Source organism: Labrus bergylta, chromosome 11 (genome assembly GCF_963930695.1).
Source record: "Labrus bergylta chromosome 11, fLabBer1.1, whole genome shotgun sequence".
In the NCBI taxonomy this organism is placed as follows: Eukaryota; Metazoa; Chordata; class Actinopteri; order Labriformes; family Labridae; genus Labrus; species Labrus bergylta.
In genome coordinates this window covers 1,711,567-1,727,446 of record NC_089205.1, presented here as the reverse complement: position 1 = coordinate 1,727,446, position 15,880 = coordinate 1,711,567, and the positions used below count along the sequence as shown (strand labels likewise).

General features: G+C 40.0%; 2 protein-coding genes across 7 annotated transcripts in view; one reads left to right on the top strand and one right to left on the bottom strand.

Moving 5' to 3' along the window:
- The window catches only part of LOC109995359 (beta-galactosidase-1-like protein 2), a 34,782-nt gene that overhangs the window by 15,447 nt on the left and 3,455 nt on the right, over window positions 1–15,880 (top strand). The window contains exons 14-20 of one of the 2 annotated variants that reach the window (XM_065960740.1): window positions 214–360; window positions 1,185–1,256; window positions 1,863–1,941; window positions 2,094–2,181; window positions 3,615–3,729; window positions 4,465–4,581; window positions 5,749–5,779. In XM_065960740.1, the coding sequence (XP_065816812.1) occupies window positions 214–360; window positions 1,185–1,256; window positions 1,863–1,941; window positions 2,094–2,181; window positions 3,615–3,729; window positions 4,465–4,581; window positions 5,749–5,779 (649 nt within the window). Of the gene's footprint in view, window positions 1–213; window positions 361–1,184; window positions 1,257–1,862; window positions 1,942–2,093; window positions 2,182–3,614; window positions 3,730–4,464; window positions 4,582–5,748; window positions 7,919–15,880 lie in introns of those variants that run through there. The other variant, XM_029280264.2, reaches the window with a different exon arrangement.
- b3gat1a (beta-1,3-glucuronyltransferase 1 (glucuronosyltransferase P) a) overlaps window positions 9,763–15,880 on the bottom strand; it is a 76,889-nt gene continuing 70,771 nt past the window's right edge. For all 5 annotated transcript variants that reach the window (XM_020649045.3, XM_020649044.3, XM_020649047.3 and 2 more), the window contains 3 exons: window positions 13,559–13,855; window positions 10,589–10,695; window positions 9,763–9,865 (listed from right to left, as the gene is read on the bottom strand). In XM_020649045.3, coding sequence (XP_020504701.1) covers window positions 10,609–10,695; window positions 13,559–13,855 — 384 coding nt within the window. In that variant the 3' untranslated portion in view covers window positions 9,763–9,865; window positions 10,589–10,608. The remainder of the gene's footprint in view (window positions 9,866–10,588; window positions 10,696–13,558; window positions 13,856–15,880) is intronic.

The following is a 15,880-nucleotide window of genomic DNA, read 5'->3' as shown; positions in this document are numbered from 1 at the left end:
TATTGTCTTGTGAAGAGTGCATAATGCAACCTCCCGAGGGCATGAGAAGAATGTGGGTGAATAAAGAGATTGTTCTGAACGCCAGACAGGAAAGCTTCATTTGGGATACATTATTCAATTAAACAAGCAAACAATATTTAAGGATTTCAACAAAAACTTCCCTGAAGATACACATATTCATTAAATTTTCTTCATCTGCATATATTGTTTTAGCCATTTAAGTCTGAAAAGCCGGTGAACATGGAGAATCTCCCCGTCAACAATCACAATGGCCAATCCTACGGCTACACGCTGTACGAGACCTCCATCACCGCTGCAGGAAGCCTCAACTCAAACAACAACATCAGGGACAGAGCACTGGTGAGGATGGGCTGTCACACATTCACACAATCTTTGTGAGAACTTCTATAAAACTCTAGTCTGCTAGTTAAAGATGTACAACTGATGATTTACTGGTAGAGAGCAGTGAACAACTTTAGGCTGATACAAGTTGCTGCTGATGGAAACAGTTGCTTAAAGGGGACATACTATTATTATAAAAAATCCACTTTGACAGTGTTTTTGGACATATATTTGAGTAACCTGAGTGTCTACTGACCCACAAAATGTGAAATAAACACATCCAGTCTTATGTTTGTGGTATGATTAAGTCTTACAACGCAGAGGAAAGTGCTCCGTTTTAGAGTTACTCTCCTTGTGACATCACAGTGGGATTCTGGTATAAAAAAATCCCCTCCCCTCCCCTGATATCTCCACCCATGGACTACACCTCCAGCCTAGAACAAAACTTTAGCGCAGGTTCGCCATTTTTAGTCTTGCTACAGAGGAATGATGTCTACTGGGAAAATCAGGGGGGGCTCATTTAATTTAAAGAGACACACACACACACACACACACACACACACCAAAACGGAGTGTTCTGAGAGAGCTGGTTTATACAGGGTCACAAAACTCCTCTGATGCTTGATTCATGTTATATTTTGATCAAAGCACAGCACAGATGTTTCATTTAGACCACAGAGGACTGTTTGAAAAGGTGGAGGAGGGGGAGAATATGTCCTCTTGAGTGAATGACTGAATCTGAAGCTCTTATATATGTGCTTCATGCTTTTTATATGTCATAATGTATCCATCTAATCATATTAACTACAACTACAATTAATGTTGATTTTCTTACCTCCCAGGTTTTTGTGGACAAACATTTGATGGGTGTTATGGATAATAAAACACAAGAACTTGCACTCCCTGAAGGAAAGGTATTGTGTGTGTGTGTGTGAGAGAGAGAGTGCAAACATACTAATGTGTGTAAGTGACCTTGTCTATGAACTTTAAACCAGTCTGCTGCTGGTGTCATTCAGAAGAATGAAGTTATTAATATTTAACATCCAGCAGTGTGTGAAAGCTTCAGAGGATGCCGATAGATGTTTCTGACAGTATGGTCCCAGTATTCAGCCAACAGCAGACCTTCAAACCACTCTTTATCTTTAAGATTTATTTTGGGCTTTTTCGTACCTTTAATTCAGAGGGAGGACAGTGGATAGAGTGGGAAACCAGGGAGAGAGAGTGGGGAATGACATGCGGAAAGGGGCCACGGGTAGAAGCGAACCTGGGCCTACCGCTCGAGACGAGAGTCTCAATACATGGGACGCGCGCCCTAACCATTGCGCCACCAGTGCGCCCCGATCTCTACAAATTTGAATAGTGAATGTCAACATTATAGAAATTCAGATCAGCCTCCAGTTGCCAAAAACCATATATTTTTTTTATTATTCACTCTTATTTTTGTTGTTAATTCTTTCCATTGAGAAATACCTCTGTGTGTTAGTAACGCCTCTCTTGTTTTACGCATTCTTCCACTGAAGGGAAAAAGAACGCTGAGTTTACTGGTTGAGAATTGTGGAAGAGTGAATTATGGGAAAACTCTGGATATGCAGCGCAAAGGTAACACTTTGACATGTAAACTGGTTTTGTAGATGTGCAGTCAGTGCACGTCTCTCCATATGATCTTTGCAATTACAGACTCTGAAAGCATCTAATTACCAGTGTCTTTAAGATCCAAAGGAAAGTGAGAGCACCTTTGACTCACCTTTCAGGGCTTGTTGGAGATATCGAGTTAAACAAGAGCATCCTCCGAGGCTTCATTATTCATAGTCTGAGTCTGAAGCCAGGCTTTGTAAACAGGTTTGTTGTCTTTTCATTATTATTCACTTTCCTCTCCATGTTTGTTTCTCTGTCATTACACCTGCCTGCTCCTGATTTAATCTAGCTGATTATCTCCCTGCTTAGCACAATTACAATGGGAACACGATGTCAAAATTCACAAATAAAAACAAAGCCTTCCGAGTCAGTAGCTCGTGTTAAATGTGGAATTATAAGCAGTTAGATAACAAGGCTGATGCTTGTGAGGCTCTAAGACTCAACATTGACTTTTTTTTAAACAAGAGGTGACAGCATAAAATATTAATAATCTACAGAATGAACATTATTGAAAGATAGGAAAAGTATGAAGTGTTGAGCCATTTAATGAATATAGAGACACTGGCAGTAAGACTGAATTTACAGCCAGGGATACAGATTTGGCTGTGCTGGGTGATCAAATATAGAGGACCCAGTGCACCTAATGTTCCTTTGCAACTCCTCCACGGTACTGCTTTATTACAAGATTATTATTCCATCTAATTGCTAATCACATGCATCGTCTGTGTGAATACAAATGTCTTCCACAAGATTTTTCATGCACAAAATCTTCGTTTTTCAGTGTAATCTTCAAACGATTATGATTGCAACTCATATTAGCTGCATGGATGATTAACATCAGGGTCACTCGTTTATTTTGACCTTTCTTTTCAGAGGTTATACATGCACTTGAACTTAATGAACTTCTCTCGTTGGATGCTTTTAAGAGGAAGTTAAATGACTTGGAGGTGGACACATCTGGCTGTAGATGTTCTTCCTGATGTGTTTGTGGATGATTTATGACAAACATTTGCTGTTTGGATTTGTTATTTGTGTCTTTTTATGTCTAATGTATTTGAAAGATTGGCTGCTTGTTGTCCATGTGAAACTCTGTGAATGTTTTGCTGACTGTCTTGGCCGGGACACTCTTGAAAAAGAGATTTTTAATCTCAATGAGTTTCTTTCCTGGTTAAATAAAAAACTGACAGTAAGCTGTCTTACAACAGTTTATAGGCACTGTTTTGGTCCTCTCATCTTTTGAACAATTGCAGTATCTTTACCTAAGCAGCATCCTGAAAATGTCAGGGCCTGAAGCCCTGTTGGAATGAACACTAAACATGGATGGAGAAGGAGGGAATTTTGGTCTTATATCATGGCAACCTTTTGAATTTACTCAGAGGCAAAACATAACCTACTGTAAGGCCACAGCAAAGATAGGGACTTAATATTTCCCCTGGCATACACGCCCAAACTTTGACTTGACATTTACTTTAGGCATAGAAACACAAATTGCATGATACACTGTACTGGGACATTGCAGTGTGTCAAGACTGAAGGATCTTTTGATTGAAAATAAAGGGGGGAAAAAGTGAAGGATTTGAGGAGAGTTAAAAAAAAAAAAAAAAAAAAAAAAAAAAAATGTATTCTGCTTCTTACAGACTTGAGAGTTCAGGCAAATGGATGTCCATGCCTCAGCGACCCTCCTTCCCTGGTTTTTTTCAGGCCAAACTCTATGTGGACACTTTTCCCAAAGACACCTTCATCAAGCTCCCTGTAAGTAGGACCGTCAGGGGGCTTACACCCCAGGACAGTGGTAGAGCTGTTATATTAAACAACAGTACAGTGTCATGGCTGGTGTTTAGGGTATCTGGAATATAATCTTAAAGATTAACTATGATATTTAAATTGAAAAAGATCATGTTTAGAGTGTATTTTGTTCAATGAGACATTCATTTCAGGCTGTCCTCTCCTGCATTTTGCAGGAATTAAGTGGCCTGCATTTATATAGGTAACCTCTAAGTCCTGTTTGGTGTTTTGGCCATTTTTGGTAAAAGTATTTTACTAGAACAGCAATGATATTTATTTATATTGGTCTGCTCCTGGGAGCTGTTTCCACTACACATTCATTAGATATGGGATTCCTTCTATTGTAGCTATGAGCACACATTTCTATCAGCAGATCCAGCATCCCTATTAGGTCATTTTAAATGTATAAACTCAATCAGTATAGTGACATTTGTGTTTTGGTCACAAATCATAGGATATATTGAGAGAATAAAATGTATTTGATCTAATTTGGTAGTGACATTATTGAACAAAAAATATCTTATCTTTCTATTTTACCTCAAGAATCCAAATTACAAAGACCTATGATGTGTTAAAGATGAGATGAAGGCTAACCATGTGTTGTTTGGGAGTCATCAACATGTTTCCCTTTTAACCCTTCAGCATTTAATTGGCTGAACCTGCCTGTTGTCATGGTGAAACAATCTCTGGTTGTGTTATCAGGGCTGGGGGAAAGGTGTAGTGTTCATCAACGGCAGGAACCTGGGCCGATACTGGACCATCGGACCCCAGCAGACTCTGTATGTCCCAGGCCCCTGGCTGCACAGAGGGACTAACCAGGTACAGTACATCACAGACTACACATGATCTCTGCCCGAGTCTGTCCTAAGTTACATGACAGGGTTTTTCAAACATTCTCTCATTACAGTGATATAAAGTGGGAAGTTTAGTTAACAGTCATGACCATTTTAGTGAGAAGGGACACCACAGCTTAAAATGTAAAGGCATGTTTAATGTAAGTGTTCACTTAAATTTTCTGAAGCCTCAATATTCTGTCGTTTCTTTTTTTTTACAAATGCTAATGCTATGAAAGTCAGAATTCTGAGATTTCATTTAGAATTCAAAATGAAAATATTTTTTCTCAGAATTAAAAAAAAAAAAAAAAGAAAAATCCGCTTTGAGTGGCCCTAATCCTCTTCAGTATGATGTATCCATATAGTAAAAAACATTTTGGAATGCTTTCACCAGTTCATTTTACTGTTTGTTGCTGGTGTGTCTGGATCTCTATAAAAATGGCCGCCAAATAGAACAGTTATGGCTTTAGAAAAACTATTGGTGAAATAAAGACCAAAATAAACACTTAAATTATCAGTCCTATAATTTATTTCTGATTTTTAATTTACTTTTTTGAAACAAAGTATATTAAATAATATATAACGGTCATTTTGCTTTTTCTAACTAACAATTTAAAAAAAAATCCTTTATTAATCCTTTCCATTGGAGCAGAGTTATTAGATTAATTTATGAAATGTCCTTATCCCATTTGTCAGATTCAATTGAAAGTTTGTATAAATTCAATTATGATTAATTATCTTCAAATCCCTAATATTCCAATGTTGTAGGTACTCTGATTACATTTTCTATCCCCCTGTGTATGCATTTTGATGCCCATCAGTTACAAGTAAATATTGTCCAAACATTTTTGAGAATGCACGGTTGCAGATGTTGAATTTTTTGTGTGCAATCTTGTTCTTTACCTCAACTATTACAGTGAAATAGATGAACATCACAAGTCAGCAGATACAGTATGCAGCTACATATATATATACTGTGATTCAAATATCTTACTTTATTCTACATCTTTGTGTATCTCCTACTTCCCAAACCAAAAGTATTTTTTTACTTGAGGGTGCATATATTTGCGTTTGTGCACAGCCACCCACTTTCTCAGCCCTCTGATGACCTCGGCTAAACTCTAAACTCTTATATCTTTTTGCTTCCTCACAGGTCATAGTGTTTGAGGAGCAGGAAACAGATGGTAAGATTCAGTTTGCTAGCAGCCCTGACTACGGCATGACTGTTGATGTCGAGTGAGGCCAGGAGGTGAGAGGGGAGGATGGAAGAGGAGAGGAGCTGGAGAGTGCATGACTCAGGCCGTCGCTTTGAGCTTTGTCTTCTACGGCACTGACGTCGTTAGTAACTGTATCATCAAGTCATGTATTACAACTGGAGACCAAAAGGACTGTGACAGAGCACGGCTAATAAAGTGTTCCACAGAGGATGGATTTAGACATTTCAAAAGCCTACACAAAACGGTTGGCTGCTTTGAGCATCCACGTCCAAGGAGAAGGTTTTATTTATCTTGCAAAAACATTTAATTTGTTCCTTTGTATGATATTGAGGGGGGGAGGGGCGGCAAAAAGGCAAAATCACAAGCTGTGATTGGACATTAATTCAAAGTGTGTTGTGTAATTTGGAGGTCAGGCTTCCTGTAAGGATGACATCTTTGAGCTGTTTGCACCAGCTTTTCTAAAAAGGCCAAAGTATTTGCTAATTTGGAAATCAATCATCATCAAGCTAAAAGTTTAAGTTTTAATGAAGACATAGAACATGGTCAATAGGTCTGACCTGACGCTTCAAATGATGCATGATAATGATGTAAACTAGCTGTATTAAAAGTACAATTCACATAAATTCCAAATGCACCAGCTGTAATAATTAAACTATATTAATACTGTTAGTTACTGCCCACAGAGCAGATGTGGTAAAATATGTACAACTGCTGCATCAGGGTGTCATCAATGTGTTTCTCAACAAGGTAATGTGCTTCTTCATGCACGCCCTCGGGGCAAAATGTGCCAGATTTCCAAAGACACACACACACACACACACACACACAAAGCCAACAGACACAGTACCCGAGCACTAGTCAGATTCTTCTCAGTTATTTATTTTTCTTGATTCAACTATCATCTTTCTCTGAGACAAAATAGCTGTGGCAAATAAACAACCTTAAGAGTCACATGCATAAAATGTGAATCACATGAGACTGGAAGATGAAAATGGAGATGAGGCAAAAGGTAGGACTTGTGTGTGTGTGCGCGTGTGTGAAGTGTATTGTGCCTTAGAGAAGCCCTCAGAGAAAAACGCTCAGGTCGGATGGTTCTAACAGACTTATTCTTCATGAGTGTTAGATATTGCTTAATACATCATCTGCTCAGAGGGAGAAGAAAAAAATCAGATGATTGTAACAGCATCAGTTGTGAGTTAAAGGACTATAAATTGTTCTTCTGTTTCAGGTCACACCACAGAGTATCACAGAATTGTATTCAATCAGGAAACTGCTCGTTAATGAAAATTCAGTTTTACTGTGAACCTTAACAAAATGAAAAGTTATGCTGCTTCTTAAATGTTCAAATACAGACGTTGACACCCTTTTAAGTGTAACTCAACCTTTCAGATAAATTCAGCGTTTATCTTCAAATCTAGTAACGACCAATCCAGTAGAATTCAGAGGAACAGCAAAGCTTTAGAGAAGATGGCGTGTCCAGAGGGGTGACCCGGGCCCCCCCTAGAAGCCTGATTGGCCACCATAAGTGCCAACCCAAAAATCCTAAAACTGTGATTGGCTATTATCCCTGTGTCCCTGTGGGACTTAATTTTACAACCAATCATCTTGTGTTATAAAGTAGTTATTGGTGAAGTTAGACAGGGTATTTGTGGCTCCCCTACATAAGTCAGAGCCCTAGTTGGGCCACCCCAGTCAAAAAAAAGTTTGGACACGCCCCTGGGTGTGTCCAAACTTTGACCAATAACACAGTATTCATGCCTTTTAGAGAGCAGTTGGAAAATACAGATTTAAGGGCAAACACTGATTGAATCGACATCCACACTTGCAATAAATACATTAATAAATATAATAAAATGTGTTTTATTAAGAATAAAAAATGGGGAACAAGTTGTAAAGTAGTTGCCGATTCCTGTGTGTTATGTGGAGTCACTGAAAAGGGACACTTTTTATGAGCGTCACCAAACAGCCAGTGTCTGAATGAGTGAAATATGAGACAACACAATTTTCTCCTGGCTGATGAGCCCAAAGAGGCTGTGACGTCTTTGTAAGTTTTGATACTGCAGCGGTGTATTTTGGGGTTTGTGTGTGTTGAAGGGTGGGGGGGGGGGGGGTACTGCACAGAGACAATCTGGCAACAGTACAGAGGCTCTGTTTGAATTATCTCCAGCTACTTCTGCAGGGCAGTGTTAGATAAGAGCTACCATAGAGAGGGGGATGATTTATAGAGTTTGAGGAAGAGGTTCTATTATACGAGGTGTAGAATAACTTTGTTACAGTGTTCAGCACGCAGCGTCAGCCTTCTGATGTCTATTGTCCCTGCTGCTGTGATCCAGTGAATGTACAACAAACAGATACTCATACAAAGTGAAACCATGACACACAGAAGCGAACGTGGTCAGTCAGTGTTGCTACCAAATCCTCGACTCATTTTTGTTGTGCTTTTCTTTAGCCTGCTGTTAATTAGAAAGTAGCATTATCTAGTTTCATCAGTGGAATCTTCTAAACAATATTTAGGGCCATGCATCAGTTATCTGAATGTTTGATTTATTTCTCACTCTTTGAAGGTGAGTTGTAATATAAGTTAGCAGATGTAGCCTGAGCGTCCTTATTTAGCTTTTAGTTAATTCCACTTCTTTCACATGGCAGACATATTTTTTTTTAAGAGAGGAGAGGGACCCCACCTTTAGGAGTGCATGGACGATGGGCATTTTAACTCACTATACTTACTCTCTATTTTACAGATTAAACTTTATATGGCATTTATACTGTACGGCGGAGGATTAGGGCCATGTTAAAAACATATAATTTTAGAATAAAGTTGTAAATTTACGGGAATAAAGTAGTAAATTTACAAGATTAAAGTCGTTTTGAACTAGTTAATACTAGTTCAATCTCGTAAATTTACGACTTTATTCTCGTAAATTAATTTTTTTTTAAATAAATGTGACGTGGCCCTAATCCTCTGTCATAGTACTGCAATTAGTTCAGCATTCATAAATCTACCGTGTAGCTGGTTTTTAAAGTTCTGAACGTGTCACAAAGTGGAGTTTCTGTTACCAAATGAGATTGGTGATGTGCTGTAACTCTATCCATGTGTTGAACCTAGAATGAACCTGTGCCATGTCATCTGTCAATGTGAGGAAATCACCATGGGAGGGAAAAGAAGAGACTTTTATGTGTATTTTATAAGTGCTTAAAGGAGCGTTGGGATTGAATGTGTTACCATGCCCCACCAGGGGACGAGGGGTGGGGTTGGGGGGGGTGGGGGCTCACATTTAAAACAGCAGTCTCTCTCCTCAAGTGTTTGGTTGACTTTAAATGCATGAGTAATAATGACACTCTAAAATGAACAATGATAACCCAAGAGTACATGTAGGTAGAGTCAAGAGAATTGAACTAGCAAGTCAAGTGCTTGTCAAAAGGAATTCAATTAAATTAAAGCAAACATTTCATAGTTATCAAAAGAACATTCCTTCCCCTCGCAGTGTTTGTGTTTGCAAAAATCCAGACGAGACACATTTGCTCTCAGAGTTGGGTGTTTGTCCGGGCTGATGATGTTTCTCCTTGTGGTCGAGAGGAGTTCCTCTCTTCTCGTACCACGTGCAGATCCAGACAATATTAGTCTTTTTTTTTCCCCCTTCAGTCATTTGAGGTGAAGGATATTCTTGAACCTGCTTGTTTGGTTGAATCTGCTGGCTGTATGCTTGTCATATTGTGCTGTCTCTTTTGTAAGGATGTCCTCAGTTGGCCGTGAATGTGCAGGTCACGTCCGTCCACAATCCGCCCTGTGATGCGTTGTCTCCTCTGCACTTCAGTCTTAGACCAGACGAGCAACCAGCTGCCTCGTACTAATCTGTGCTTTAATATGATACATTTAGACTGATGGAGTCCATATTTTTTTTAAATGTCAGATCCAGCCAAGAGGATTAAATCCTCTTTCAAAGGCCCCATTTCCTTTTTTTTTCTCATGATTAAGACTTGAGCGCTGGTTGCACTTATCAAGCGACTCAGCTTCTTTTTTTTTTCCTCCTCTGCAGGTCCAAGGCCAATCAACTGCAATAGAAAGGATTAAGATATGCTGAGAAAGAGTGCTAAACCGTAATACACGTCAATTGAACCTGTTTATTTCATTAGTGGCATTTAATTAAGTAAGAGCTGCTGTGATTGGGCCTTAAGAGAAATCACATTTAGAAATGAATGCTCCATATAATCGGAAATAATAAGAACACCTGCTCTTTTTGTTGTTTGATGAATTTGATTAGAACGTGGTAAAGGTCATGGCTGGTTCCCTTCTGCAGGATATTTGTTTAAAGGCTTTATATGCGTAAATATAATAGAAATCAAAAGTGAAAATAACTCTGTGAGTCATGACTGTCTACAATGGGTGTAACACCCGAGTCCCACTGTCTGTGATGTTTTCAGAGTTTTCAGAGTCCTATCTTCAGTTTGTTTACATCGCCCGGACGACCAGCTGACTCCTCCCCTCGTGTATAAAAGTAGTTTAATTGAGGGACTAGAGAAAAGAAGAATAACATACTGTACTCACTGCTTAACTGTGTTTCTAGATCACGCTCATTTTAGGTAAATTTACATGCAGTGTGACGATACGAGCATAATAAAGATCGCTAGCATTAGCATGCTAACACAACAATGCAGTGTGAGTTGTTTTGGTTTCATGCTGGTGCTCAAGGGCGACATCTGCTGGATCAAAAAATCACATATAAAGCCTTTAAAGAACAATGAGGGTTAATGTTGTATGTGACAGAGAATAATTACCCTGGTCCGGGAGGAAAGGGTCAAATCTCCACATTGGGGTCTGTGAATCCTTTCTTCCCCTCGTTCACGAGCACAGGTTTCTCCGTTCTTGTGTGCCAAACGAGTATCTTGTGAGAAAAGGGAAACACAAATGACAGCAGCATTAGTAACATGCTGTTCCCTTAATGCACTCATTCAGAGCACTCTCTGCCTCAAGTTCTTCAAAACAGTCAATTCTAGTTATAGCTCCAAACGGACCTGTCTGTGTGTAAAGAGCTACTTGAGCATGGACCCAGCATTAGAGGGGAGTGAAGAGGAACCACGAGTGTGCTATCTTACAAAGATGTCACAGCCTGTGTAAAGTCTTGTGCAGACCATGGGATGATGGCTAATTTTCAAATGACAGGTGATTCAAAAGGCTTCGACACACAGTATGAGCTTTTTTTTCCCTTTTTGCAGAGGCACTTTAGTTTTTTTTGCACAGCTCTCCTTAGTATATGATAGTGTGTTACCGAGCCGTCAGACTGGGTTAATTTGCCCCCCCTCCCTCGGACCAGAGAAAACATCCAGGGATAGGATGGCAAGGAGAAGAGGGGTGGGGGGAAAGAAAAAAAATGTCAAGCTCATTTCCCCCCCGCTCCTCTCTGTGTTGGAACTCGTCCCCTTTCATCTCACCGTGGCAGCGGCCATGAATTATGCATCGGGCATGTTTGAGATGTGCCAAGAGCCCACTCCCTCTTTGCTCAGGTGTATTTGGGGGGAGGGGGAGGTTAATAGTCACGCTCGCATCTGAAGTGTTAGATTATAAGGAAGAGAAATGCCCACGCACGACTTTCCATTTTTTCTTCCTCCTTCCCTCCCGCCCTTCTGTCCATCCCCTCGCTCATCTGTAATCAGTTTGACATCCCCCCCTCTCTCAGCCGTTCCCTGAATCCCCTCTTTTCATTTACCCTTGTGAATGGCTGGGAGGTAGCAGGAGAGAAAGCTGGCTGAAAGTGTCTCTCGGTGTCCATCTTTCTCTCTTTGTGTGTGTGCCTCTGTGGAGGTGATCGCAGGATGGATACTGGCGAGCTAAAGCCCTCTGGCTGACTCCTCTTGCCCAGAGAGGCTTAAGAGATGTGACCCAGACCAAGAGCTGTAAGCAGGACGGGCATGGAGAAGAACGCTGCTGCTGCTGCTGCTCACAAGCTCTTTCTCAAACATGTTACTGTGTGGAAGAGTTTGAGTGGGCAGTGCAAGAAATATAATCAATGATACTAAACCTCTCAGCAACAAGTTTGCACTTATTGACATTGTCACCGCAACATAATCATCCTGTGTTCATCCTTTTTTTTTTAAATAAAGATATTGCAGAAGAAGGTGAAAAGAAACTTAAGGGAGGATGTGCAAAACAGCAGCCTCAATAAATGAAATATGTTCATTTATAGAAGCTCAGGGACCTTAAAGAAGCATGTTTAGCTTATAAACCAACATGATCAACCTGTCCGGATAAGCCAACAAGAAAACATTTACCATTTTGTATTAACTGATATGGAATGTTGCAAGATCATATTAAATCTATTTCCCCCTTATAACATCATTTGGTCTTCCTATGAAGCAATAGTTAAGACAGTTTTTGGGGAAATTTGCTTTCATTTGCTTTTTTGTAAGGGTTAAAATGATCAATACCTAGTGTTTTTAAGCACACCCATTATGAGGATAAAGCAAAATTCTGAACATTTTAAAACAGCAGCTCTCTCAAAACAAAGACATAACAAAAATACATTTAAGTAACCAGAAATGTGTCCCAAGTTTACATAATTCCTGTATTTCTGAGGTTCAGAAACTGCCTATAATAAAATGCATTGTGTCTTTTGCAAAGTTGATATTATACAGAATGATCAATTTATTTGACTTTGTTTATGTATTCATGAAAAATAATGTGTTTGGTTTTACTGGTATTATGGCTGGAAGAGGAATAAGGTTGATAGACTGAAGCTACAAAGTTTTTTTATGTCAGTCTGACACAGAATATACCCATCTGCTATAATGTCTAGTTTGCTGCCTGAATATAGCACTGTGAAAATATACAGCACATGGCTTTGCAGGTTACAAGTTTACTATGACCAGAAGTGAAAAGAAGTTTTATGCCTCTCTATCCAACTCTACATTTTAAAGTTAGACACTTTTTTATATATGTTTTATTACATTATCTTGATGCACAAAATACAAAATAGAAAGCCATTCATCCCTCCCCACATCCTCTTGTCTCCTTCACTCATCCCACCACCCAAACCACCCTCAGTCCCACTCCAACAGGCCACCACTGACCACAACTTTTCAGAATGCTTTGAACAGCGATGATAACATAAACATAAAGTTATACAGTAACACAGTAATAAAGTTTATTCTTGTTTTGGTTATACCTACTCTTATTAAGATTTCATGATCAAACCCATGATAAACCAATACAATTTAATTAATAGTTTAATTTGAACGTTGCTCCCACCTGTGACCTCTGTCAGCAGTGGTTCTCAACTGGTGGGTCGGGACCTGAAAATGGGTCGTGGAGCCCTTTTTAATGTGTCAATAATGTGTGCTGGGAAGAAAATTAACTTCATTTCTACATCATTAATCATCTCACAAGCTCTCAGATTTATCTGTTGATATTTTGAAGGAGCCCAAAGTTGGGAACCACCGTACAATGACCAAATATTATATTAAGAAGTTATTAGTTGTGCAAAATGATCAATCGGTTTCCATTTGACTGTAGAACAAACACTTTTACTTTAAATTATATCAGGTAGATTTTTTTTATGACACTTTTGCACTGTTACTCTAATAGGATTAGAATGCAGGACTTGACCTCGTACATAGATAAATTGGCAGTTTTTGATTGTTTTTTTTTTTTACACCATTTGGCTAAGATTTGACACATTCAAATCATTTTTTTCCATCCACAAAAACCCCTTAACTACTGAGTGTTCAAGTCAATTAGAAGAAAGAAATTACCTTAGTGCAATTGGCTGCTTTAGGCTCCAGGTCGTTGAGTGTGACGAGTTCCCGAAGTAAACTACTCTCCTGGTAGCCTCCCTTTACCCCCCGGAGCTTAAAATAGGCTTGTGGCTTGAAGAGGATGAGCCTTAAGTTGATAGCGAAGCCAGCCATGTCGATTGCAAAGGGCCTATGCGGGTCGAAAACTGTCTTCCAGCCGTACACCTTTCCAGCTGCATTGACCTTGGGGGACTCGTACCGCAAGCCGCCCACAAATGCCACAGGCCACACGGAAACTTTCCGAGTCGTTCTCATCTAGCAAGAGGAAACGTCAAGAGAAGAGATGGAGGAGAGAAAAGAGGAAATTAGTCAACTGAATAAGAAGAGTACATGACAGTGAGACACAGTACTTGAGCATTTAGCTGCCATCTTGACAGCGGAGGCGCAGTCATTAGAGTTGCTGCTATCATTCATTCTGATCATTTTTTAATTATTATTTGGCCTTCATTGGATAGGACAGCAGAAAAAGAGAGGAAATTTTGGGAAGAGAGAGTGAGGGATAACATGCAGCAAAAGGTCGAGATCAGATTTTAACCCACAACTGCTGCGATGAGGACTAGCCTTCACAGGACTAGACTATGAAGGCGACCCAATGACGGTGAACATTCACCAAGCTATTGTGCTATGAGCAGCTGACACACAGAAACGAGGGCAGATCCCACACATTGTACCACAGCTGCCATACACTGAGCTAATTAGATGCAGCCATCTTTTAAGAGAGTAAACGTGGACAGTTCCAAGAGTCTTTGAAGGAGCCAGGCAATTAGAACAAGTGGCTCAAGCCGCTAGTTGGCTGAGGAGATTCTCCACACAAGAGCACTGCCATCCTCCTCTAAGTTTAGTTTTTTTTAATCTTCCATCATCAAACGATGTTGCCGCCCTTTTCTTTGTCTGCCTCTCTGTGAGTCTATGCAGTTCTAGCATGGGGGTGCTGCAGCAATAAAAGGTAAATTTTTTTACAATGAGGGAACTCAAACTCAATGCAGCAGAAATAATGATACTGCAGGGGCTATTTCAAATGAAGGGGCAAATGCATGTATAGTGGCTTGATTAAGATAAATGACAGCGCTTGTCTGCAGAGCATGTCTGTATGCAAGCTGGTTTGTACATGTGAGAATCTTGAAGCATGGTTTTTGGGTTTGTGTTAATCACATTCAAATCCTCCTTGCATTTGGGATGCTGTGCTAGATTGGTGTGTGATCTGATGGGCTGCTGTGTGGTCAGTTCAGGGGGATCAGAGACTATCAGGGTGTAAACAGCATGAGGCTGGCCGGGGGGGGCTTAAGGGAATCAGTTGATTTGAGCTGTAGGGAAAGCAACTGTGCTGGGTGTCTTGATAAGATTTGGCAGGATTGTTGGGACTTAATGAGCTCTGGGCTTAATTGGTGGAAGATATTGAGTGCTTCTATGTGTGTGTCCATGTGAGCGTGCTGCTATAATTTAACACACAGGATCCAATGTTTTATTTTCTCTTAACGTTTGTTTTCTATCTTTCATTGGCCCTACATGTACGCTGAGAGTTATGTTCTGATTATCCCTTTATGATTTCCTTTATCAACACTTGGATTTTTTTTTTCTCAATAAAATATGCTTCATGATCAGAGGCACTGTTTTTCAGCAGGCAAGGCAGGCAACTGCTTGGGGCTTCAGGCCAGTAGGGGACCCCCCAAGGGCTGATGAACTTTAAAACACAGCAGTGGCTCAAAATGTGCAAAGTTTGCAATGACAGTAGGAAACCCCCCTAAGTGGCCCCATCAGACAGCACTCACTCATATAGTAGTAAATACCTGAATGATGCTTGTCTAGCCCTAAATATGGGGGAAAGACACTTCCACTAAAAAAATCAGTTGGTGTCACATTATGTATGACATAATGGGGATGCTGTTTGGAGGGGCCCCCTGTGAATGTTTGCCTCGGGCTCCTCGGGACTCCAGAATTGCCTCTGTACATTATGCAGAGGTGCCGCTTTAACCTAAAGGTTTGTGTGTATGTATCTTTTTTTGTTCCCATGCAATAACTGATACCACTAACCAACCTGCTTTGTCAAATGTGTTCTTCCCTCATAGACATATATACAATCAAAGATCAAAAGGAAGCACAAAGCAATGCATTGTGGGTAATGTCAAGAGACTCATTCATTTCCAATACACACTATGGAAAAGTAAAAAAGTGTTCTGCCTGCAGGATCTGGAGGGTATATCCGCCCAGGTCAAATAGCTCTAGTTCCTGCACTACCCACATGTAGGGAAGTGCCACAAATTGGGCAACAAAGTTCAGCAG